We start from the raw sequence: 25,511 nt of genomic DNA, 5'->3' as shown, positions 1-25,511 counted from the left end.
CCTAGCTACCTCACTCAGGAAGTCTATTCATTATAACTGCTACAGTTATGCTGTAATTGTGCGTCTGGTCCACAACCCATAAGATATCCACCAGTCCCAGGATTATATATCTGACAAGAACCAAGGTGTGGGTTGTCACAAGGTAGGATGGATGGTATCTGCTCACTTTTTTTTTAACCTTGTACATGTACATGTTCTCGATTGCCACCTTGATGACAGGGGATGCAGTCTCTATCAGAGTGCAGCAAGGACTGAGGCCCATAATTTTGTCCTGTGCACTAGGTTGTTGCTGACTGGCTAATCCTTCGCGCTGACCTTTGAACCCACTAGGATTTGCTTACCTGGGTCAGCTGGACCATACAGGGTGGGTGTCAGGAAGTCCAGCCTTGAGCATCCGTGGAAACAGGTGGCTGCCCACGCAAGAGCCTCAAGGCTCTGCCAATCTCCCAAACGTTTCCTTAAAGGTGCTGAAATCCCCGCTTCGGGCAATACTTTGACTAGAGACCTCCAAGTCCACCGGTGAATTACAAATGTGTTATTTGCAAGGGTAGGAGAGCCCCGCTGTAGTAGAGGTGCTTTAGCGCCTGGGGGCGGTGTTGCCAAAAGGGAGATCGGGGTTGCCGGGAGGGGGATGAAGGGGCGCCAGAGTCAAATTACCGTCCAAGCGCCTGCTCCGCCCCGGTCACGGATTCATCGCTCAATTCCAGGCAGCCGGCAAGCTTAGAGTGCAGGCACCTTGGTGCAGTGTGTGTCTGTGTGTTTTCTATTTTATTGTTTTGGCTGAAGTTGTGTCCTGCGTGTAGAGGGAATTCCCTCAGAAATGCTACCCTTGTAGGCTGAAACACTAACCCACCCACCTCCACTTCCCCTCCCCCCTGCAAGGGAAGGTGGCGTTGCCAGGGCTGAGGTAAGTGGGAGCAGCTCCGAAGTAGCCAGACGCTGATTCAGGCCTGGGCTGTGCGGGACCTACGCCAGGGAACTCCGGGGAGACTCCCCTGTCCAAACTCTGGAAACCCAGGGTTACCACTCGACTTGGGAATTTGCTCTGCCTTGGGTCTGCGCACTTTACGAAGCGGGCTGCGTGGAGCTGGCTCGCACGTCCATAGGGGATCTGTGATTCTTTTTCCCGCAGTGTCGAGTCTAGACTGGGCGAAGCCCACTCATCTTCTTGTTGCGCAGATCTTTCGGGAAACGCCTGATTGGCTGAGGGCCCCTGGGAGCCCAAGAAAGAACTCTCTTCATCCCCGTTCCCCAACAGGGTGCCTAAGAGCAACGCTCTAACCCGGGGTCCCTAACCTGCCCACTCCCGCACTGGCAGAGGGGCTGGCGCGGGCGGCCGGCTTTGCAGGTGGTTGTGGCCGCTGCGGGAATGCGCGCGGCCGGAACCTCGCACTCTGCCATCCAGCCCTCGCTCGCGCACCAGCCCGGCGTCGAGGAGCCAGGGCTGCGTTGGCGCCACAGCTGGCCAAGGTGAGGAGTGCATTCTGTGTGCGTGTGCGCTTGTGAGTGTGTGTGTCTGCGCGCGCGCGCCCGCGCGCGCGTTGGGTGGGGGGGGGTAGAGAGACCTGGGGAGTGGGGCGAGTCTGGTACTGCTGTGTTCTGGATTCGGACCCGAGTCCTTGGCCTTATTTGTACCACGTTGCAAATAACTACACCCTTAAAAATAATTTTTTAAAAAAGCAAATTCTTGTACTGAATAGGCAAAACAATTAAAAATAGGGATCTTTCCACCATCCAAGAGATAGTTTCTGAGGCCCCTCGGGTGAACGAATTCTGTTGAGGCAGAGTCTTTTGCAGGCAGTAGGGAGCTTACGTAGGGAGTTCAGCCCTCTCCCTGCCCCCTCCCCTCGATGTTCCCGCAAATTCTTTGGAGAAGATCTGAGCAGGCTGGATGGCAAGAATTCGGGACGGAGGGATTTTGCAGAATGTAAAGTATGTTGGAAAGCGGGGATTCGGTGTGGTTCACATGTATCCGAGGCGAATGTGAGGATTAGGTGGAATCGTGGCTTGACGATCCCCTCCCGCTCTCCTGGGCTCCAAATTAATTTCTCCGCCCAGTGAAATCATAGGGCTTGGGAAGGTGCCTAACAGCTGAGGGGGGACGGAGGTTTTTGTTTGTTTGTAACTACCTAAAAGCGGCTTCAAGGAGCAGCCAAATTGATGCCTGGAGGCAGCTGTTCCCCACTTTTCATGAGGAAAGGTGTTGAACAAAATCAGTCTAGTGGATCCCCCCTCCCCCTCTCTTCCACCCGGAGAGGAAAAGCGCGACTTCAGAAGATGTGCGGTCTCGCGCTCGCTCTTTCTTGCGCTTTCACTCGTCCCCCCCCCCTTTTTTTTTTACAGTCAACGCACACTCCGTGCACTAGGAGCAAAATAGGATTCAAGGAATGTTGATCCTGCCGCTGCAGACGGCCGAGCTGGGCTGTGTTGAGAGATTCCTAAGGAATTGCCCTCCTGCCAGCCCCCCCTCCGTTTCTTCTTACCCCCCTCCTGCCGCCCATCCCCCAGGGTTGCGCAACCCACCCACCCCCATCAGCGAGGTGCAAGTCAGGCTTCCCCCCACTGCAGCTCTGAATTTCAGGGCAGCTTCGACTGAGTTGGGAGGGGGCGAGGACCCTGTTTCTTCTAATTATCGTTAGTGGTGAGCTCTTAGAAGTGACGGGGACTTTGCAAAGAGGGAGCGTCGAATGGAAAGCGAAGGCGCAGGTTGCAGGGAAGTGTTTTGATCCCCCAGACAGCTGAGATTTACCGCCGGCTGCAAGTCTGTCGGCACACGCACACAAACACGCGCACACCCGCACTCCGGTAAGGGATACTCCGACGCAAGCTGGGCGCTCGCAGCTCCGCGCGTCGCCCCCGCCCCCGCCGGCAAGCTCCCTTGGGGCTCGGGTCCGCGACCTCGATGCTGGGGCGCGCGGACCCCCCTCCCTCGCCCCGCTTCCCGCCCCCTGGCTCCCCGGGGCGGCCCGGGCGCTCGCGGTCCAGGGGGCAGCGTACTCACTCCTGGCCGCCGCCGCCCCGAGGCAGGGCGGCTAGACTCACCCATGGAATCCGGCAGGGACATGTCGCTGGACCGCTGCTGAGTCAGGGACTGATGCATGGTGAGAGCTGCCCTGTGGCCCCGGCCCCCGAAGCTGCTTCAGGCGCCCCCGGCTCAGGGCGCCCCGCTGAGCATCCTACTCCGCGGCTGCTGCTCCCCGTCCCTCCGGAGAGCTGAGAAGAGACTGCCTCGGTTGCAAGCTGCAGCCCAAGTGCCTCCTCCCCCTCCCTTCCCCTCTTCTCCCTCCCTCCTCTCCTGCCTCCCTCTGCTCCGGGAGGCAGCAGCATTGGCGGTCCGAGCAGCGACGTGCGCTTGCGCAAGACCCCTCTCCTCCCTCCCCCTCGTCCCCCCCACATCCTAGTTATCCACCTCCCAGCCTCCCAAGCCAGACAGGGAGCCGTTTTAGCCCCTTGGGGCCGGGACTGCGTAGAGAAAGAGGGGGAGGCTACAGCCTGGGGCCGAGTGGCCTTCTCTGTACTTTGGAGAGAGGGTCTTGGGCTAGCATCCTGTTCTAGGATTTATAATTGGGGAGGGGGCAGAGTAAGAGGTTCAGAGCTGAGAACACACACACACACACACACACACACACACACACACACACGCACGCACATTTGTGCAGATTTGGTCTTAGTGCTTCCAGAATGACATAATGGAGCTGGAGATGATCCAGAGAAGGGCCACTCTATAATCAAGGGGATGGGGGAGGGTGGAGGGGGCTGCCATATGAAGATAGATTAAACAAATGCAGACTCTTCAGTCTAGAAAGATGAAGGCTGGGAAGGGATGTGACTAGAGTGTATAAAATTATCCAGGGATAGAGCGAGGGAACACAGCCTTATTCACCAAATCTGAGAATTCTAGAACCAATAGCTCCCTAAAAGCTAGATGTAGATTCAGCAAAAGCAAATATGACTCTGCATCGGCACCTGAATTTGTGCTTTTGTTCAAGGTTCTTTTAGGTCAACGATCTCATTTTCTCATCGCAGCAGCCATGCAAGGCAGGAAGAGGAGGTATCAATAGCTCCATTTTACAGATGGAGAAACTGAGTCTCAGAGAAGAGATGAAAAATTCCTGTATTCACTCAGCTAGTCAGTGACAGAGGTGAAATGTGAACCTAAGTTGGTTGGACTCCCAGGTCAGTGCTCTTCCTGCTAAGACAGCTAGTAGAGAAATGCTACTGTGTATAGCACGTTGAAAACCTGAAGAATTCATTAGCCTGGAAAGGTGCAACAGGATGAAAACACAAGTAGCTTCACCAAGAGTGAGAAAGTCATGGCTGACAGACCCACTGTGGATTGCTGAGGGAAACTGGGGACACAGTAGGAAGGTTCCTGCTCTTGGAGAACAATCAAGTCCTCCCCAACCTGTTCTTCCAGACCCCATCAGGCTCTTGGGCTGGAATCACTCTGTTGTTGGCCCAGAGGATGGTTCTGACATCTCCCAAGTGGCAGAACAAGAGGAGGTCTCCTTGGTGTGCCTTGAGACATTTGCCTGATGGCCAAGGGAGGTGGAAGGTGAGGGAGGGGAGAGCAGTGGGTGAATCAACGGTTTGAAGGCGTTCATTCTGCCCCAGTGAGAGCTCCCGGGCTCTGCTTGCCAGGCCTCCTTCCGACCACTTCCCCCGATGACTGTTACAACCCTCTCTCCATGTGTACCCTCAAAACACACCCAGATCAAGTATAAAACTCTCCTGAGAGTTGATGGGATGAAGAAGAATACCTGTTTCTTTCCAGCTCTGGCTGGCTAATCTACTTTCTTTCCTTATCCAGGAAACGGAACCAAAGGCCCTTGTCCTTTCCCATCTTCCCAAGGAAGAAGAGATGCTTCCTGACGGTTGAAAAGGGAGCTTTTCAATCCTTTGTCAAGAACTTGGGCACCCCAGGGGCCAGGCTGAAGGCTGTGTCAGGTATTATTAGCAGCCCTATGCTATAGAATGGCAACCCACTCCAGTGTTCTTGCCTGGAGACTCCCAGGGACGGGGGAGCCTGATGGGCTGCCGTCTATGGGGTCGCACAGAGTCAGACACGACTGAAGCGGCTTAGCAGCAGCAGCAGCAGCAGCATGCTATAGATGCGGTTTCAAAATCTGTGATTCATGTCCTAGAAAGAGATAGGATGCCCACGATTGTAGAGGTGTGTGTCTTAAGCATGTTTGGCTTATGTGTCAGAGTCTCCAAGAGCCCCACAAAGGCAGAGAGAAACCCCATATATATATTCTGCCATGTTTGTCTCCAGTTCTGTTTACTCGTCTCTTTCCCCACTCTAAATATCCACAGATTTAACAGGAAGAACTCCTGCAACCAGCACTGATTTCTCAGGAGTACTTCATGATTAACTGATTTTGTTGCTGTGAAGGTAGCCTTGAAGAGGTTTTTATACAGGCGGGAAAAGACAGCTTTACACCTTCTTCAGGGATTTGGGTTCCCCAATAGCAACCATACAGCTAGAGAGCCCTAAAGAAACCAAACGGAAACTTGTTACTATGCTGGTTACAGTGGATCGAATGCGGTCTTTTCACTTGAGAGAGAAGCACATTACCTGTGAGTTGACACAGAAGGCATATGTAATTTGACCTTTATAATCAAAGCCGGAAACCCTTACTGGGGGAGTGAGCCTTGCTTTATGCACCATCTGTATTTCTGAATCTGGCGCGAAAATGAAACACTGTTTTACAAAATACTAGAGAAGCTGGCTATTTCAAAGAACAGCATACTGTGTATTTCCTTCACACTGTCTCTCGGGGTACCGTATGGGACTTGGAACACAGCAGGCTCTCAGTCAAGTTAAAAATGACTTGGAGACCAGTAGCAGTGACAATAGCAGCAGCTGCGGCAGCTCAGAGAGTAGTAGCAGTCTTCTCCCCAGAGATGCTGGGCTTGTTTGCTCAGAGGACCTGGCACAAGTGGAGGGACTAGAATGGGAAATCGGAAAAAAAAAAAACAAAAAAAAACACATTTCAGCTGAGCCTGGCACAGAGACCCCCTTTCCTCCAAAAGAAAGTTTATTTTAACTCAGAATGAGCCGGACAATTAAAAAGCAAGAGGCGATTTTTCATGGGCTCTATCCTGATTTTCTTCCTGTCAAAACACTTGTGGGTTTTCTACATACATCAGCTCATAGTAAAATTTACCAGTAGGCAAGCCGCCTAGATGAAGGAACAGGTCTTTCATGCTAATGAAAGATACTATAAAACTGCTTGGTTAGCGTCTGATAAAAAAGAAATTATTAAAATGGCTTAAAATAAATCCTTTTCATTGCAAGCTTAATCAAGCATACAGTGTTGCCCTGGGTTGCAAGCTGTTTTATAGCATGAGGAGACATTTGCCAGTGGGGCTGCAGCCTGCTTCTCTCTTCTCCTTCAAACCAATGATGAGCGTGCTCCCCAAAAGCCTTCAGACCACTAGAAAAATGCCAGATGGCACCCTGCCTCTAACACGTTCACTCTGGGAATAGCCATAGCACTCCATCACTTCCTTATTTTGATGATCAGTTTGACTGGTCAAATTACTGTAGTACCTTCATGATTCCAAATTTGGGGATGTAGGCTAGAGAGATCATGTCTACATGTGTACATACACATATATGCATCCATGCATATTTGGAATAGTGGCAACACCAGTATTCACAAATGCACAGACACACATACACACACATACATATTTACATCCTAACCATTCCCTCTCCACTGTGGTTACCACCACCTACCTCTCAGCTCCAGACATGAGTTGACAAGGATAAGAAAGGAGCTTCAGAATAAAGGAGAACCTGAAAGAATCCAAACGTCTCAGTTGTGTCCACCCAGGCTACCACAGGTCAATGTCTAGTACCAGTGCCTGCACTGAAAACAGGTAAATCAGAGGAGAACCATGGTTGATGGTGTTATTTCGCCAACAAAGCAGGACTGGTTTCTATCATTAGCTGGTAATTTTCTTTGGGTACCAGGAAAATCACCACAGCACCAGGAAACAAAGCTGGTACCTGTCTTTACTTTGTTATTGTTTCCTTCCTATTCTGTGACCTGCATCAGTTACCAAACACTGTCTCATTAGTGTTTTCCAGTACCAGTAAGAAATTTTTGATGACATGATTTTAAATGGATGGAACATCATTTATTTATCATTCCCTGCTATGGAATATTTTCAGTTCAGTCTCTCAGTTGTATCCACCTCTTTGCGACTCCATGGACGGCAGCATGCCAGGCTTCCCTGTCCATCACCAATTCCCGGAGCTTACTCAAACTCATGTCCATTGAGTCGGTGATACCATCCAACCATCTCATCCACTGTTGTCCCCTTCTCCCCCTGCCTTCAGTCTTTTCCAGCATCAGGATCTTTTCCAGTGAGTCAGTTCTTCGCATCAGGTGGCCAAACTACTGGAGCCTCAGCTTCAGCATCAGTCCTTCCAATGAATATTCAGGATTGATTTCCTTTAGGATGGACTGGTTTGATCTCTTTGCAGTCCAAGGGACTCTCAAGAGTCTTCTCCAACACCACAGTTCAAAAGCATCAATTCTTTGGTGCTCAGCTTTCTTTATGGTCCAACTCTCACATCCATACATGACCCCTGAAAAAACCATAGCTCTGACTATCTGGGCCTTTGTTAGAAAAGTAATGTCTGCTTTTTAATATGCTGTCTAGGTTGGTCATAGCTTTTCTTTCAAGGAGCAAGCGTCTTTTAATTTCATGGCTGCAGTCCCCATCTGCAGTGATTTTGGAGCCCCCCAAAATAAAATCTGTCACTGTTTCCATTGTTTCCCCATCCATTTGCCATGAAGTGATGGAACCGGATGCCATGAACTTAGTTTTTTGAATGCTAACTTTTAAGCCAGCTTTTTCAGTCTTTCACTTTCATCAAGAGGCTCTTTGGTTCCTTTTCGCTTTCTGCCATAAGGGTGTTGTCATCTGCATATCTGAGGTTATTGATATTTCTCCCAGCAATATTTTAGAGGTTTCTAATTTTCAACATTATAAATAACACAGTGAACTAAATATTGGCATATTTATTACCATGGGATACAACATTACAGTGGAATCATTGGTTCTAAAGTTTCAAATGTATATTTCCCAATTAAAACATGTTTATCAACATACAGTAAAAAAAAAATACAGTAAAGTTCACAGGCCTAAAGTGTACCTATTAATGAATTTTTACATAAATATACTTGTCACCACCACCCAGATCAAGATGTCGAACCTTTCCAGCATCTCAGATGACTCCCTTTAGCCCCGTTCCCAGCCAGTAACCTTTCTAGATGCAACCACTATTCTGATTTTGATCATCAAGGCTGAATATATTCAAGGTTTTTAATACATATTGCCAAATTTCCCCCCAAAATATTTGTAGTAAATACATTCCCATCATCAACATGGGAAAGTGTCTGGGTCATCACCCTTGTGGCTTTACCTTACAAAGGAGAAGTTTTAGCATGTAACACACACCTGGTTACAGTCAGTGACCAGAAGGACCAGTTAAGAAGCCAACCTGGGGTTCAGCTAGGCAGCAGGTGTCCACAGGGAACCACAGATGTAGGAGCAAGAGTTGGAGGGCAGGTCCAGATGGCAGCAAGTGTCCCAGTCCACAAGTACCTTAGAAACAACTGCTCAGTCGTTTCCTTATTTTCACTTTTGTTCTCCTTCATACATACCCAATGTCTTTTTTTGCAGCTTTCAAAATTTCTATAATGATCTCTTAGTTATGCCTGGTATGAAGTAGGAACTTAGATACTTGTTGAATGTATGGCACTTTTTTAATTGATTGATTGATTCTAATTGAAGGATAATTACTTTACAATATTGTGATGGTTTTTGCCATACATCAATATGAATCGGCTGTTGGTATACATGTGTCTCTAGGGAGTAGAATTATGGGAGAGGGGGTAATTTACATCCTGTATACCTATGGCACTTGTTATCCCCTAGCTTTTATCTGCTTCCTGAAATAAAACATAACACTAAATATTCTCCAAACTGCAGAGATGCATGATGTGATAAATTACCCCCTCCCCCACAATTCTACTCTCCAGAGATAACAAGTTGGAATGCATCTTTTCTGAGTTTTTTCTCCATGCATACTTTTACTTTTGTTTGTTTTGAGAGTTAAATACTCGTTTTAAAAAGTAAACTTTCTCAATAATAAGATAATATATCTTTTGTTAGGCATTGTAAGCTGCATTTAGTAGCATTCCAATACACCACATCAAAGTTCATCTTCAATCAGTCAAGCCTAACAATAGTCCATTCTTGCACAATAAAATTCCCTTCAATTTATATTACTACACCTACTTAGCTCTTATGGACAGGGAATAGAAATTACATCTCACTTCTGATCACTAATGTGTGGTGAAGAGTATCAAGAGAATTATATGAAAATGAATATAACGAAATGATTCTGATTTCAAAGTAGATGGTTTGGAAACATTACCAAAAGCATAAAAAATGATACAGGTATACATACTTCTAGTAAATTTTTGATAGGAATGTTCTGAAGAACAAACAACCTGTTTCTTCCTACAGAAAGAAGGTAGTTACTTTTTAAAACCTAGTGGTTTTTTCCACAGAATTTCACATTTTCTCAATTTGAAGGCCTAAAACAGAGAACAATAATGCATGCAGCAGTGAATACACTGGGGAAATCTTGATATTCAAAAAGGCCAGATAATGCTTTTTTGAATTTTAGAATAAATGTGACAGAGGTTAATAATCACAGAATGTTAAGGTTAGAGTGAGAGTAGTCAGTGAGTAAACATAATTAACATATTTTATACTGTAAACTATTTACTGAAGGAAAAATCCGTACAGAAAAATTCACCGTACGTATTGTTTTCTGATCAGGGAGAAGGGGCAGGAAATGAAGTCGAGTGGCCACAAGCCCACAGAAATGGGTTGGGGGATTGTTTGGTGGGTTTCATGGTTTGGATGCCCTGGTTTACCTGCCAGAGATGGTAGTTGGTGGGGAGCATCAAATAGGATTTAATGAAGCTGTAACTGCCTTGTTTCCTTCCTCTAATTAATTACAGAGCTCAGTACATCCTTTTCCCTTATCCCCATCAAAAAACATTCATTAAACACCTAATTAGATGTGGCATTGTCGCAGGCAGGGGCGTGTGTGTCCAACTGCTTTGTTCAGGTTTGGACTGGAGAGGATTTCTGTGTTCAGTGTTTTCTGGGAAGCAATAGATTTGCTCCCAGTTCAAACTGCTCCACGGAGCCTTTGAAAATGTTTACACTCTGTGACCCAGTAATTCCACTTCTGGGAATCTGTACTAAGGAAAGAGAAATCTGGACTGAGATTTATGTGCAATGATGTCCATGGCAATGTTATTTATAATAAGGAGGAAAACTGGGGGGAAAAAAACCTGAAATGCCCAAATTTAGGGGAAAGATTAACCAGGTGATACCACAGCCATAGGATGCACATGTTATATAGTTATGTTTGGCCAAAAAGGTCATTCGTGTTTTCTGTACCATCTGATGGAAAAATCTGAATGAGCTTTTTGGCCAACCCAGTATCAAAGCTGTTTCAAATATTAAGGACATAGAAATATCCGTAATAATGAGTGAACACATAGGTTAACAACTGCATGCATAGTTTGATTCCGATTTTGTTTAAAATTACATCTATATGCAGAGCAAAATGACTAGAAAGAAAGTCATAAACATTCACTGTAGTTACCTCTGGGAGGTGGGATTCAGGCGACTACCTGCTTCTTTATACTTTTCTGTATCTTTCAAATATATTCAGTGAGCATGTATTCTTATTAAAATTAGCCTCCCAAACCCTCCAAATTCTATTTTATAAACAAATTGAACAGGTGAATGTTTCATAAATTGTACTCTGTCCTCCCTGCAGTGTGCATTTGGGGCCACTCAGGACTCACTTTGGTTCTTCTCCCTCATACACACACACACACACACACACAGACACACAGACACACACACACAGAGACACACACACACTGCTTTGCTTTCAGTATTTCTTGCCTGAGTGCAAGTTTCAGGCAATGTGCCACCTCTCTAAAGGGAATTTGTACTTCTTTTTCAGTTTGTGATTAAAGCTTGTTGATGCTGGCAGGTGGCAAGTACTTTCTCTGATCCAACTCTTTCTATGCCCTGGAAATTACACCAGTAGGGGGCTGTCTACTCTGTGGATTGTCTGAAAGGAACAGATTTCTGGAAAACTGACCTGTCTGGGAAAATAAGAGGAATGCTGCCTGGGGTAAGGTGGGGCAGTGGGAATTTGAGGGAAAGATAGCCTAGAGAGAGGGTAAAATGAGCAGCTTTGTTTATTAGAAAGGATACCCTTAGTAAAGTTGTATTTTAGGGTCTTAGTGTTTACAAGAAATACAGCTCTGTAGCTCAGTTAGACCTGTAGCAAGTTCTGCCTGCCTCTCAGCTCTGTCAGATGCTCAGATCCTACTGTAACGAGGAGGGGGTTCAATAGAGGTTGACTTCCTTTAACAAACAGCCAACGATTGCAAAAGTGAAATATGAACTTAAACTTTGAACAATATAGCAATTTGTATAAATTAAAAAGTGAAATTCTTCCCCCCCCCAATCTCACTCTTCAGAGGTAACTTCTATTAAAAGTCTGGTGTGTGTTTCCACTTTTCCTATGCATATACAAGAATAGGCACACACACAGAGAATTACACACATAGATAGTGAACAAAAATGGAGCCAAACTATAAACATTATTCTGTGACTTACATTTTTTAAAAGCCCAATATTATTTCATGGGCATGTTTCCATGTCAGTATATATAGGTTTCTCTCATTTTTTTAGCAACTGTGTAACATTCCATCGTGGGAATGCTTCAGACTTATTTAACCAAGTCCCCTTGGTTGCACATTTCATTTAGATCCAGTTTTTCATAGTTGCAAGCAATAGTGCAATAAACATCGCTGTGTATATACCATGGAATCAGCTTTAGGGGGAATCTTCTTTCCATCAACTGTGCATTACCTAAGTATTTGCAATTAGTTTCCTGGGCTCTGGAGAACAGTTTTTAATGGCCATGCCAAATGTTCTGTAGCATCCAGAATGGTCTAAGGCATCCTTTCCAATTAAGCTGCAGTCTACTACACACTGCATTTTAAATGACATTATGCTTTAAGGACAGGGCACTGTCTTGCATTACTGACAGTGTCGTAATGCTCTATCTTCATACTAATGCCCTGGACCAGAGTGGGCACTGCGGCCCAACACAGGGGGACACAAATATGTGACCTTCCCTCATCCACTTCTATTCAGCATCTCTCTACCAATTCTGGCAGGAAGACCCAATGAGATATAAAGGTATTTTCTTTGCCACCGACTGGCCTGGGGGAAAGAAATACGAGAACAGTAATAGTAACATCTGAATGGAGGGAGACCAGACTGCTTTCCACCCTTCTCCCCTCCCCATGTCTCCCCACTACGCCCAGGTGCTCATTGTCTCCACTAACCTTCTGGTGGCTTGCAGGCCCTAGAAAGAGTCACCCTCCTTGGAGGCGACCTCAGCCACTGCCTGCACCCCCATCAGAACACATTTCTTTTCAGAACTCTCAGTTGCCAGTGTTCATTTGTGTTAGCATGACAGAGAGCGCTTAACGGTTGGCATCAAGAGACCATTTCCTAGCCCTCGGCCTTTGATCAAATCAATTAATCTCTCTGAGCCTCCATTTTGACATCTGCAAGATGGGGTTAGGACTAACATCTTCTTCTCAGGGTTGATGTAGAGATGAAACGAGGTAGTGTAGGGAAAAGGCCACTGAAAGCAAGGAAGAGTGTTCTGTGGTTGTGAGGTGCTGTTATTATTTATGGATTCTCTCTTCCAGATAAACCAATTTGATTTGATTTTGTTTAGATGGGGGATTTCTGGAGACTACAGTGTTTTAACTGGGAAGAGTGCTTATGAGGGTGAAAATGTCAGGTTGTGGATCGGGCCAGTGTGGAAGCTATTTTGAGATGGGGAATCCCTTCCAGACCTTCAAACCCACATATGATGGGGGTTGTGGGCACCCCCAAGATGGAAGGCTGACCAGACTCCCCCCAGGCTAAAATGGCAGAAGGGTCTCTGTTTCCCTCTTCTGTCTCCAGGAGAGAGGAAGATGGGTTGGAATGGGGGCGAGAACAGCATAGATTTCTGTGGGCGGGCCTGTGTTCTAGCAACTGTTGGGTGTATTTTTAAAGGTCAAAGAGGCTTTGGCTCTATAGGATGGAGTGGCTGTGACACCTGATTAATGTCTGTGCAGTACTTTCCAGAATGAAATTTAATCAGCAGAATGATTGCAGCAAGCAGCTGCCTGGAGGAAAATGATCCTGTTCTAATGGTGGCTTGTTTGATGTGTTGGCACTGTAGTGGGGCACGTACATTATTAGTCCAGCCCAGGGGGGCCCAGCTAGGACACTGGCTCAACTAGTAAGGAAATTCAGCAAACAGCCGCAGCCCTTCTATGGCTCTGTGTAGGGTCACTACTTTCAGACTGTCAGCTCCTCCCCACTCAGAAGACCTTTACTGTCAGCCTCCTGCCTGCCCCCGGGGGTCTTCCCTGGCAGCTCCTTTAACCCACTCCTATCATTATTCTCCATCCCCAAGGCCCCTCAGATCCATCATTCTTAGTGCTCCCCCCACCAGCTTCAAGGCCTTCCCTGACAGCTTCCTCCAGCACACTCAGACATGCAAGCGTGCGTTCCTCCACTCCTCCCACAGGTGTTCTCAAGGCTTAAGCGAAATGAAAAATGGTCTCTCCTTGGTCTAATTAACCCTTCTTGGCCTATTTTCTCATCAGAAGCACAGAGGCCATAATACTGACTTGCAGAAATTCTGTAGTCAGTATTTTTTTAAATGATTTTTCTAACAAGTTTTTGACTACACCATACGGTCTGTGTGATCTTAGTTCCCCAGCCAGGGATTGAACCCACACCCTTTGCGTTGGAAGCCTGGAGTCTTAACCACTGGACTGTCCGAGAAGTCGCTGTAGTCAGTATTATACTCCCTAACAGGTAGGAAATGCAGCAGATACCTAGGTGATTGCCATGTATGTGTGTGTGTCTGTATGCATGTGCGATCGGTCATGTCCAACTCTTTGCCACATCATGGACTGTAGCCCGCCAGGCTCCTCTGTCCATGAAATTCTCCAGGCAACAATACTGGAGCAGGTTGCTGTTTCCTTCTCCAGGGGATCTTCCAGACCCAGGGAATCGAACCCTCGTCTCTTGCGTCTCCTGCATTGGTAGGTGGGTTCTTTACCAACCTAACCACCAGGGAAGCCCCTGACTGCCATGTACTGCCACTCAAATGCCATGGTGTGCCTTCGACCCAAGCTGACTGAGCTGGGCTGTCCTCACCAAGACCTGTGGTTTGAGAGGTTTTCCCAGTAGTAGAGCCAGGGTGAAGGAGGTAGTCACACTTTCTTGCTGCTGTTTGTTTCCCCAGTTTGAAAAGCTTCCACTTAACCCCTCCAGGGTGTACCCCAGAATCACCACAGGGACCTGACCCAGCACAGGGGAAGTGCTTGGAATTAAGGCCCCAGTTTACAGTGGAAATGGTAGCCTTTTAGAATGAAAAGGCATTGGATGAATAGATAAGGAAGCTGTGGTACATATACACAATGGAATATTCAGTTCAGTTCGGTCACTCAGTCGTGTCTGACTCATTGCGACCCCATGAATCGCAGCACGCCAGGCCTCCCTGTCCATCACCAACTCTCGGAGTTTACCCAAACCCATGTCCATCGAGTCGGTGATGCCATCCAACCATCTCATCCTCTGTCATCCCCTTCTCCTCCTGCCCTCAATCCTTCCCAGCATTAGGGTCTTTTCCAGTGAGTCAACTCTTCGCATGAGGTGGCCAAAGTATTGGAGTTTTAGCTTCAACATCAGTCCTTCCAATGAATACCCAGGACTGATCTCCTTTAGGATGGACTGGTTGGATCTCCTTGCAGTCCAAGGGACTCTCAAGAGTCTTCTCCAACACCACAGTTCAAAAGCATCAATTCTTTGGCGCTCAGCTTTCTTCACTGTCCAACTCTCACATCCATACATGACCACTGGAAAAACCATAGCCTTGACTAGACATTACTCAGCCATTAAAAAGAATACATTTGAATCAGTCCTATTGAGATGGATGAAACTGGAGCCCATTATACAGAGCGAAGTAAGCCAGAAAGAAAAACACCAATACAGTATACTAATGCATATATATGGAATTTGAAAGATGGTAACGATAACCCTATGTGTGAGACAGAATAAGAGACACAGATACATAGAACAGTCTTATGGACTCTGAGGGAGAAGGTGAGGGTGGGACGTTCTGAGAGAATAGCATTGAAACATGTATATTATCATATGTGAAACAGAACACCATTCCAGGTTCGATGCATGAGACAAATGCTCAGGGCTGGGGCAATGGGATGACCCAGAGGGATGGGATGGGGAGGGAGGTGGGAGGGGGGTTCAGGATGGGGAACACATGTAAACCCATGGCTGATTCATGTCAATGTATGGCAAAAACCACTACAATATTGTAAAGTAATTAGCCCCCAACTAAAATAAATAAATTAAAAAAAAATAGAATGAAAAGAAATCAAAGTGGAGAGGGCTGTAACAACCCTCTCTAAACTCAAAGTAATGCTGAGCAGGCTCTTCTCCACCAGCAAGGACCCTCAGGCTTCCCCAAGGCACCACCCCAGGGTACTGTGTATGAAATGAATCTGAAAACCAGGAAAGCAGAGACCAGTGTTCCTGGCTCCATCAGGCTGTGGATGCGTGTGAGAGGGTCTAGAGGCAGAACTGAACCAGAGAAGGTAGACATTGTATTCAAAGTTAGAAAACATCTTGACTATTTTGAGCACTTGCATTGAGGCAGATTCTTTACCATGTGAGCCACCAGGGAAGCCCCTGCTACGTACCAGGTCCTAGAAATAATTAAGATTCGAAAAATAAATAAGATCCTTCCTTCAACGAGTTTGCAGTTTTTTGTTTTGTTTTGTTTTGGTTTGGTTTGGTTGGTTTTTGCTTTGTTTGTTTGTTCCCCACACAACTTGTAGGGATCTTAGTTCCTGGACCAAGTATTGAATCCAGGCCCTGGCAAAGAAAACAAGAGTCCTAATCATTGAACTGCCAGGGAATTCCCTCAATGAATTCACAGTTAAGTGGGCAGAGAGAGGTTTGTAAATATATGTATAAGTAAGTAAGTGAAAGTTGCTCAGTTGTGTCCGACTCTTTGCGACCCCATGGACTATACAGTCCATGGAATTCTCCAGGCCAGAATACTGGAGTGGGTAGCCTTTCCCTTCTCCAGGAGATCTTCCCAACCCAGGGATCGAACCCAGGTCTCCTGCATTGCAGTATTCTTTACCAGCTCAGCCACAAGGGAAGCCCCCAATATATATATATGTATATAACATATGATATACATATATATATATATGTATATAAAATTTCAGCACAGGAAACTAAAAGGAATGATAAAGGAGATTTCTGCTGGATTCTGAAAGGACCAAGAAGGGAGGGGAGAAGTGGTGCCTGATTTAAGTATCAAAAGATTAACGCATTCATTCTCTAGGATGTAAATCCCATGAGGTCAGGGACTTGTTTTGTTTGTTGTTGGAGGTCTAATGCCTAGAACGATACCTGGACTATGGTAAGAACACAATATTCATTGAATAAATAAATACATGCCTATTATCTGCTAAGAGTTGGACACGACTTAGTGAATGAGCAACAACATCAACAAAAATGTGCTAAGCACTTGGGATACCTGGTGGGGGTGGGGTGATAAAAACTGAAGAGTCAATGAAGATTTCTAGGTTTTTGGCTTGGGCAGAGGATTGGTATTAATTCTTCCTTAAACACTTGGTAGAATTTGACAGGGAAGCTATCTGGTCTGGACTTTTTGTGTCTGTGAGTGTATGTGGGAATTTTTGATCGCTGATTCAATCATCTTACTTGTATTGGTCTATTCAGACTATTTCTTCTTGAATCAATTTTGCTAACTTGTGTCTTTCTAGAAATTTGTCCATTTCATCTATGTTATCTAATTTGTTGGCATACATTTGTTCATAATATGCCTTTAAAAAATTTCTCTAAGATCAGTAGTAATGTCCTCAACTATAACTGTTGCATTGTCTATTTCTCTCTGTAATTCTCTCAGGTTTTGCTTCATGTATTTTGGCGGGGGTCTGTTTTTTGGTATGTATATATTTACAACTGTTATATCTCCCTGAATTAGTGACCCTATTATTATTATAAAATGCCCTTCCTTGTCTCTTGTAACAATTTTTATCTTAAAGTTTATTTTTCTTATATTAGTATATCAACTCTCTCTGGGTTACTGTTTTCATGATATGTCTTTTTTCATCCTTTTAATTTTAACTAACTTAATCGTGTCTTTGAATCTAAAGCATGTCTCTTGTAGACTGCATATAATCGGATCATGCTTTTTTATCCATTCTTCCAATTTCTGCCTTTTGATTGTAGTGTTTAATCTATTTGAATTTAATGTAATTAGCAAAAGGTAGGATTTGTGTCTGCTATTTTGCTATTTTTTTTCTATATTTCACATCTTTTTTATTCATCAGTTGCTCCATTACTGCCTTCTTTTGGGTTAAGTGAATTATTTTCTACTCTACCATTTTTATTACCTTGTTTCTTTTACTATTTTTTCAGTTATTTTTAGTGGCTTCCCTGTGGGTTGCAATTAGTATATTAATTTATAAAAACCAACCAAAATTAACACCAAATTAATTTCAACATTATTTAAGAACTTTGATCCAAGAATGCTCCATTCTCTCCCTGCTCCTTTATGCTGTTATTGTTACATAAATTACATCTTTATACATTGTATGTCATCAACACAGATTTATCATGATTGCTTTACACAAGTTGTCTTTTAAAACAGAAAGAAGGGGGAAAGGAATGTGGTATATGGCCTAAAATGAATATTATGTATTGCCTTGATGGGCTTCCCCGGTGGCACAGTGGTAAAGAATCTGCCTGCTAATGTAGGAAACCCGGGTTTGATCTCTGGGTAGGGAAGATCGCCTGGAGAAGGGAATGGCAAGCCATTCCAGTATTCTTGCCTGGAAAATCCCATGGACAGAGGAGCCTGGTGGGCTACTGTCCTGGGGGTTGCAAAGAGTTAGACACGACTGAGTGACTAAGCACGCAGCACGCACACATTGCCTTGATATGTGGTAAAACTGGGAGTGCCTTGAATGACCTCACTGCAAATTCCCCTTCCCATTCTGCTTCCACAGATAAGGTCCTCTAGCAAACGGCCCTCTATCATGGAGACCACGCACAGTTCCTGCTTCTCCCTGAGTAGTGGGCTCCAGTTTCCTGCCAGCCCAGAGAACTAAACAAGCCAATCTCAGCCTCCTATGTGAACCAGGGGTTACTCTATCCTCTTTTTTTTTTTTTTTTGGCTGTGCCTTGCAGCTTGCAGGATCTTAATTCCCAGACCAGGGATTGAACCCATGCCCCCTGCAGTGGAAGCGCAGAGTCCTAACCACTAGACTTCCAGGGAAGTCCCCATCCTCTAGATACTACAAAGTCTCCGCTCACAGCCCTGGTTGTTCACTCTGTTCCCAAGCTCAAACTGCTTGTGGCTCTGTGTTACAGGAAGTGTCCTCCTCCCTCAGGCAGTAAATATATGTGACTAATGAACTGCTGTCTGTTTCATCTGTCCAGTGTTGGGTGTTGTATGTTTGGTCATCCCCATAACCCTAGGGCAGCATCCCTCCCTCAACAGGGGGTTGAAGAGGAGGTAATCAGCACAATCAGTGTCATGAACAAGGTGGACCAACCATGACCAAGGACACCCTCAGGTTTAATTAACTATTCATGGCTAATGAAATGGTTCCATCATGTGGCAAATGCTGTCTAGACTTGGCGGTTCTGTCCAGTGGACTTGTGCTTTGGCTTGCAAGGCAATGTGTTGTCTTTGCTGGTCTCTTCCTGCTCTGAACGCTCTAATCCTCAAGATAAGAATGGTCGCTGTTTGAGTATATCCCATTATGGTATGCTATTGGTTTTCACCCATATTTGGCAGGTGGTTTTTGAGGCACCTGCCCGTCAAGACAGCACACACAGCATCTTGACCACTTGGCACTTGATCACAGTTACCAAAGGTGGAGCTATAGCTCTCTGGTCAGTGTCTAGCCTGGTGACTGTCACTAGGCATTCAGACAGCCATCACCTACCTTGTTCATGATTGTGCACTGCCAGGACGGGCCTGGGGACACTTCTTTGTAAGGTTCATGGAAAGGAAAGATACCATCATCCTGAGAAGAATTACTTGATTATTCGTTGCCTAATAGTCATTGTTATTCAGGCGAGGATAGCATTCTTGCTTCGCTCCTGTACTGCTGCTTCCCTTGCTACTGTCCTGTATGCTCTCCTGACTCCCAAAGGTATTGAGGTGCACATTCATGGTGGCCCATGGCCCAGGCACCCATGATTTTAAAAATGGGAAGGAATATTTCATACTTAGTTTCTATCCCAATCTATAACCCCTAGCCAGTGTGCCTGGGCTTTGCCTAACACTGCTGCTTGCCAGCACGCCAGAAGTCCTAATCTTGCAATCACAGGGCTTGATGAATCCCATTCAGGCCACAGACAAAATGATCTTACTGGATGTGGACCTCAACTCAGGAAAGATTGGCATTCCCTGGAGGAGGAGGCAGCTGCCTATGAAGTGGGCCCCAGGGGCCCTGAACCTTTCCCCATAACAACCAAGAAGGTCCACATCACAGGCGATTGGGTAGAGACAGAAACTGAAAGCAGCAGTTCTACATGGCTAGAAATCTAAGTTTTTATGAGGAAATTTTAAGAAAAAGAAGAGAGGAGGAAAAGGGCAGTCCCCATGGGGGAAAGAGTAGGGCTGTAGCAGACTTGTGGCCCCAGTGATCTGCTGCTACACCACTCTTCTGCTTATGCCTCCACTGCAACAGGAGCTCAATTCTCAGGGCTACAGGAAAAAAATTAAACTGAAACACAAGTCCCCAATTTGATACAACAGGAAATACAACATTGACTAAAATAATTTATACAGCAGAAAGACGAAAGGGCACTTTCACACCTCTACAACACAGGTTCTGAATTAACTTCAACATTTGCAGTTGAAATGCACCAACTAACAAACCTTCATGGACTTAGTCAATACTGGAGCTCAAATTATCGTTATACCTGGGGACCCATTAAATTTAAACAAGGTACCCACTATAATCTTAAGGGAATTACTGACTGTAAAATGTAGGACAAATAGGTATGCCCTACCTTAGCCATCAGAATTATTTTGCCTAAATTCCCCATGGTCACAGCACCCATTATCCTAAAATATCCTGTAGTGGGCATGGGAAAGTTATGACCAACTTACACAGCATATTTAAAAGCAGAGACATTACTTTGCCAACAAAGGTCCGTCTAGTCAAGGCTATGGGTTTTCCAGTAGTCATGTATGGATGTGAGAGTTGGACTATAAAGAAGGCTGAGCACCGAAGAACTGATCCTTTTGAACTGTGGTGTTGGAGAAGACTCTTGAGAGTCCCTTGGACTGCAAGGAGATCCAACCAGTCCATCCTAAAGGAGATCAGTCCTGGGTGTTCATTGGAAGGACTGATATTGAAGCTGAAACTCCAATACTTTGGCCACCTGATGCGAAGAGCTGACTCACTTGAAAAGACCCTGATGCTGGGAAAGATTGAGGGCAGGAGGAGAAGGGGACGACAGAGGATGAGATGGTTGGATGGCATCATCGACTTGATGGACATGGGTTTGGTTGGACTCCGGGAGTTGGTGATGGACAGGGAGGCCTGGCGTGCTGCAATTCATGGGGTCACAAAGAGTCGGACACGACTGAGCGACTGAACTGAACTGAAGTGGGCATGGGCATTCTGACCCAATGAGTAATTAATCAAAATTAAATAAAGTTTTGGCACTTACAAATTTCTTTGAATAAGTGAGGTGCCATGGATTCCCCAGTTAAAATAATTGATGTGACCTAATGTAACCTAAAATAGGGCCTTCCAGGATTAAAACTTATTACAGATAAGACCTAATTAGTGAAGGAGTGATTATCTCCACTGCTCCTTCATTTGACATCCTAGTTTGGCCTATTCCTCAACCTGGAAAGAAGGAATGGTGCCTCATAGTATGTAACTGCAGCCTGAATGCTGTGGTCTTATCCATATGGCTCCTGCATCCAATATTCAGTATTATTGGAATTACCTACTCCAGCCACTCAGCAACTATTTTGCTATAAGTATTATAGATTTGGATAATATATTCTGTCCAGTATCTGTCTCAACTGCTGTTTGGCTTCGCCTCTGAAAGGACACAAAGCACCTTTCCCAGGCTACTCATGGGGTACCTCAATCTCAATGGCCTTGCCGTCACACCCAAGACCCCAACTGCATCTGCCTTTCTTTGGAAATACAGATATGACATTACCTCAATGATATCCTACTTCAAGGAGGTTCATTTACCACATTTATTAAGGATATGCAAATACTCACAAGGAGCTCACAAAAAGGGGACAGACCATTCTTCCACACACAGTGCAAAGCCTCACTACCTCTGTTACAATCCTGAAAATTCTTTGGTAGACTGACAGCTGCTTCATCTCTGATGCTGTCAGGAAACAGTTATTGACCCTTTAAGTGCTCACAACGTTAATACAAGTCCAATATGAAAACCTTTTTTTTTTTCAATTTTGGCTGCACTGGGCCTTCACTGCAGCAGGCAGACTTCGTTGACCTGGGTCATGTGGGATTTTAGTTCCCCAACCAAAGATCGAACCCGAGTCCCCTGCATTGGAAGGTGGAGTGTTAACCACTGGACCACAAGGGAAGTCCCACATCTTTGAGTATTTCTTTTCTTTTTTTGGTTCCAGAGGCACCATATTCTTCACTTACAAATTTTACTTGACCTCACTAATGCTGTTACTTGCAAACTGACCAATTTTAAATGGGGCCTTCTCCAACAGAAAGCTTTAGAATCTGTCAAATTGAAATCAAAAAGCACTTCTGTTAGTGCCCTCACAGACTCCTTCACTGTAGCTTAGGCAAACTCCTTTCATGCCTCCTGGAATCTCTAGGCCACCTACAAATGACCATAGGTTGTCCCTAGGTTTCTGATGCAAGCAGCTGCCCTTCACAGGCCTGCACTATATACCATCAGGACAGCAATTGAAGGCCACATATTGAGATCCCCTGAAATTTGAGTTTCTCGCAGTTTTCTTACAGTCCCTGAGCCTCTTACCTTCTATACCTCGCTGCACATTATGCCTTGGGTCTTGAAAGCAGCACCCCACAAGCACATCACAGCTAATGAGGCCTCCTTGACCCAGGATAGAGCCAAACCTGTGCCCTCGAGTAGATTCCAGCTACAGGAGGCGTAGCCAGTCATATGCCTCCTCAGTCATTTGCCAGATGTCATGATGCTGAAGGAGGTCAAGCCTCTCCCAGACCCTTGGCTACCATGGGACTCCCTTAGGATCAACTAAGTGACCAGTAATGGGAGTTCATACACTTTATGGGTGGTATTGCACCATCATACTTGATGCAGTTCAGTAGAATGTTGCTGTTTTTCATCCTTTAACCCGAGTGTCTCTGAAAAGGATAGTACATGAGAGTCAGCACAACGGGCCATACTTCAGGTAGTCATTTTAACATTGGATGCCCTGGCCAAAAAGTAGTCTCATCTACATATTTTTACAAATTCTTGGGTCATTGCCCAAGAAGTGCCCCCTTTGGGGTAAAGAACTCTGAAAATCTCTTGATTCATAGATACCCAAAACATAAATCAAGGTCACCCACATTTTGACATATACTAAGGCCACAGTACAAGGCCTTACCAGGATACTTCTTATTCCCTTTGGAGTTGTAGACATTACTGATCATGACAAAGAGACTCATTTCATTTTTCAGAATACACAATGCTGGCTCTTAAAGAAGGTATTCACTGGAACTTCCACCTCTACTGTAGGTCCTAAGAAGTTGGTTTAATTGAACGGCAAACTGAGCTCCACAGAGAACTCTTACTTAAGGTACAGAGTGGCAAAGGGACCCCCCACTGGGTGTCACTATTGCCACAGGCTCTGATTAGTTTCAATTCATGCCCCCTGGGGACATGTACTCTCTTCACCAATGCCACACATAACCCTCATGTGACTTTACTGGCCAAAAGCGGATCACATCTGAAGTTAATATTTTTCAATGTTCACCTCACCACGTGGCCCTCTTTCTCCTGGTCAAGCTGCTCCTTCACTTCCTAGGGAAGTACTTCTCCTACTCCCTGAAACTCTCAGTCTGTGACCAAGATTTAAATTGATATGAAGGCCTTCAAGAGGTCAGGTGTGATGTAATTCTTAATAAGTGGTGCCTTGACAGCTGGTAAAATCAGGAGGGCCTCAAATAGCCTAACTCCAAGTTCCCCTCCTCACTCTGCTCATATGGATGATAAAGCCCCCTAGCCAAAAAATTCTCCTTACCATGGGGATTAGGCACAGTTCTTACTCAACCCAGAGTAGCATGCCTTAGTTGTCTGCCAGCCCTTGGAATTATTCAAACAAGCCAATCACGTCCTTGTGTGGAAACTAAGAGTCACCTCATTCTCTTGATATTATAAACTCTGACTCCTTCAGATCATGTTTGTTCACCCTGTTCCAAGTACAACCCCCTCGTGGCCCTGCATGGCATGCGGTGTCTTTCCTCCCCTGGGCTGTGAGTATATGTGACTAATAAACTGCTATCCATCTCATCAGTCCTAGCCATCCCTATAAACCTAGAATGGGGAATTCATCCTTCACCAGTGAAGAGGTGGTGATCAAAACAAGGATTTATGAAGAAAAAAATATATTTATATTGTCTCATGCTTACCTATGTAATTAAATTTAACAGTTGACTTTTTTTCATGTGCATTCAAGTTGCTACCTAGTGTTCTTTCAGTTAAGCCTGAAAATATCACCTTAGTATTTCTTGTAGGGCAGATCTGCCAGCAGTAAACTCTCTTAGTTTTTGTTTATCTGAGGATGTCTTAATTTCTCCTTCATTTCTGAAGAAAAGTTTTGCTGGATATGGAATTCTTTAATTGACAGTCTTTTTCTTACAGCACTTTTATTTTTATTTTTTTTACATTCCCAACAACTGACACTTTTTTTTAAATCTATTTATTTTAATTGGAGGCTAATTACTTTACAATATTGTAGTGGTTTTTGCCATACATTGACATGAATCAGCCATGAGTGTACATGTGTTCCCCATCCTGAACCCCCCTCTTACCTCCCTCCCCATCCCATCCCATCTCTTACAGCACTTTTAAAGTGTAATCTGACTGCCTCTGGCCTCCATTGTTTCCAATGAGAAATTAGCTGCCAATCTATTGAGTAACTTTTGTATCTAATGAGTCACTTCTCTCTTGCTGCTTTCAAGATGACCTCTTTTTCTCTGTCTTTTGACAATTTGATTATGATGTGTCTAGGTGTGGATCTTTTTACATTTATCCTACTTGGATTTGTTTAGTTTCTCAGATGCGTAGATTCATGTTTTCTTTTTTTAATGAAATTTGGGAAGCTTTCTAACCTTATTTCTTCAAGTATATTTTTGCCCCATTTTTTCTCTCTTTTCTGAGTCACCCATTGTGCCTATGTTTCACTGTGTCCAAGAGGTTTCTGAGGCTCTGTTTATTTTTCTTTTTATTCCTTCTTTCTGCTCCTCAAATTCAAAAATCTTAATTGACCTATCCTCAACTCATTAATCCTTTCTCCTGCTGGCTCATTTCTGTTGTCAAGTCCCTCTAGTGAGTTTTTCATTTCAGTAATTGTACTTTACAATTCCATACTTTCTATTCCATTAATTTTATAATTTCTATCTCTTTGTTGATGATTGCTATTTGGTGAGACATCATTTTCATATTTTGCTTTTAGTTCAGGAGACTTGCATTCCTTTATTTCAGCATATTTAAAACATCTCATTTAAAGTCTTTGTCTAGTGATTCCAGTGTCTGGGCTTTCTCAGGAGCAGTTCTTATTGACTTCTTTTCCCCACTGTGTATGAACCAATCTTTCATGTTTCTTTGAATGTCTCAAACTGTTTTCTTTGAAAAATATAATATGGCTACTCCTGAAATTAGATTCTCTTTTATGTTCAGGGTGTTTTATGTTTTGCTTTGTTTTTCTGTTTGTCTTTGTTATTGTTGCTATTTGTTTGGTTAATGACTTTTCTGAAGTAATTCTGTAAAGTTTGTATTCTTTGTCATGTGTGACCACTGAAATTTTTGCTTGGTTAGCTTACTGATCAGCTCATGATTAGGTAGAGATTCCTTAAATGCCTGGAATCAATGTCTCCAAGTATTTATTGAGGGGCTCTGTGTTTACTTTGGAGCTTTCAACACTGAGCCAAATCATTTGAAACTCTGCCTTAGCTGTATTTCATGATTATGTAGAACCTCAAAATCATCCAGAGGTGAGAGCTTTGGGCCTCCTCAGGTTT

At 44.7% G+C, this 25,511-nt stretch overlaps 1 protein-coding gene and 1 long non-coding RNA gene across 4 annotated transcripts in view; one reads left to right on the top strand and one right to left on the bottom strand.

Annotated features, from left to right (window-relative positions):
• Positions 1-3,366, bottom strand: part of TMEM255A (transmembrane protein 255A) — a 49,161-nt gene extending 45,795 nt beyond the window's left edge. For 2 of the 3 annotated variants that reach the window (XM_081565052.1, XM_081565054.1), the window contains exon 1: positions 3,043-3,334. In XM_081565052.1, the coding sequence (XP_081421178.1) occupies positions 3,043-3,100 (58 nt within the window). In that variant the 5' untranslated portion in view covers positions 3,101-3,334. Of the gene's footprint in view, positions 1-3,042 lie in introns of all 3 variants that reach the window. The other variant, XM_081565053.1, reaches the window with a different exon arrangement.
• LOC145536205 (uncharacterized) overlaps positions 2,741-25,511 on the top strand; it is a 41,318-nt gene continuing 18,547 nt past the window's right edge. Inside the window, exons 1-2 of the long non-coding RNA XR_014075700.1 lie at positions 2,741-2,805; positions 4,811-4,947. This is a non-coding gene — a long non-coding RNA (uncharacterized LOC145536205). The remainder of the gene's footprint in view (positions 2,806-4,810; positions 4,948-25,511) is intronic.

This window comes from Giraffa tippelskirchi, chromosome X (assembly GCF_054371585.1).
Source record: "Giraffa tippelskirchi isolate mGirTip1 chromosome X, T2T-mGirTip1v1.2.pri, whole genome shotgun sequence".
NCBI lineage: Eukaryota > Metazoa > Chordata > Mammalia > Artiodactyla > Giraffidae > Giraffa > Giraffa tippelskirchi.
The sequence above is the reverse complement of the archived record's forward strand: the minus strand, read 5'-3'. Positions and strand labels throughout refer to the sequence as shown.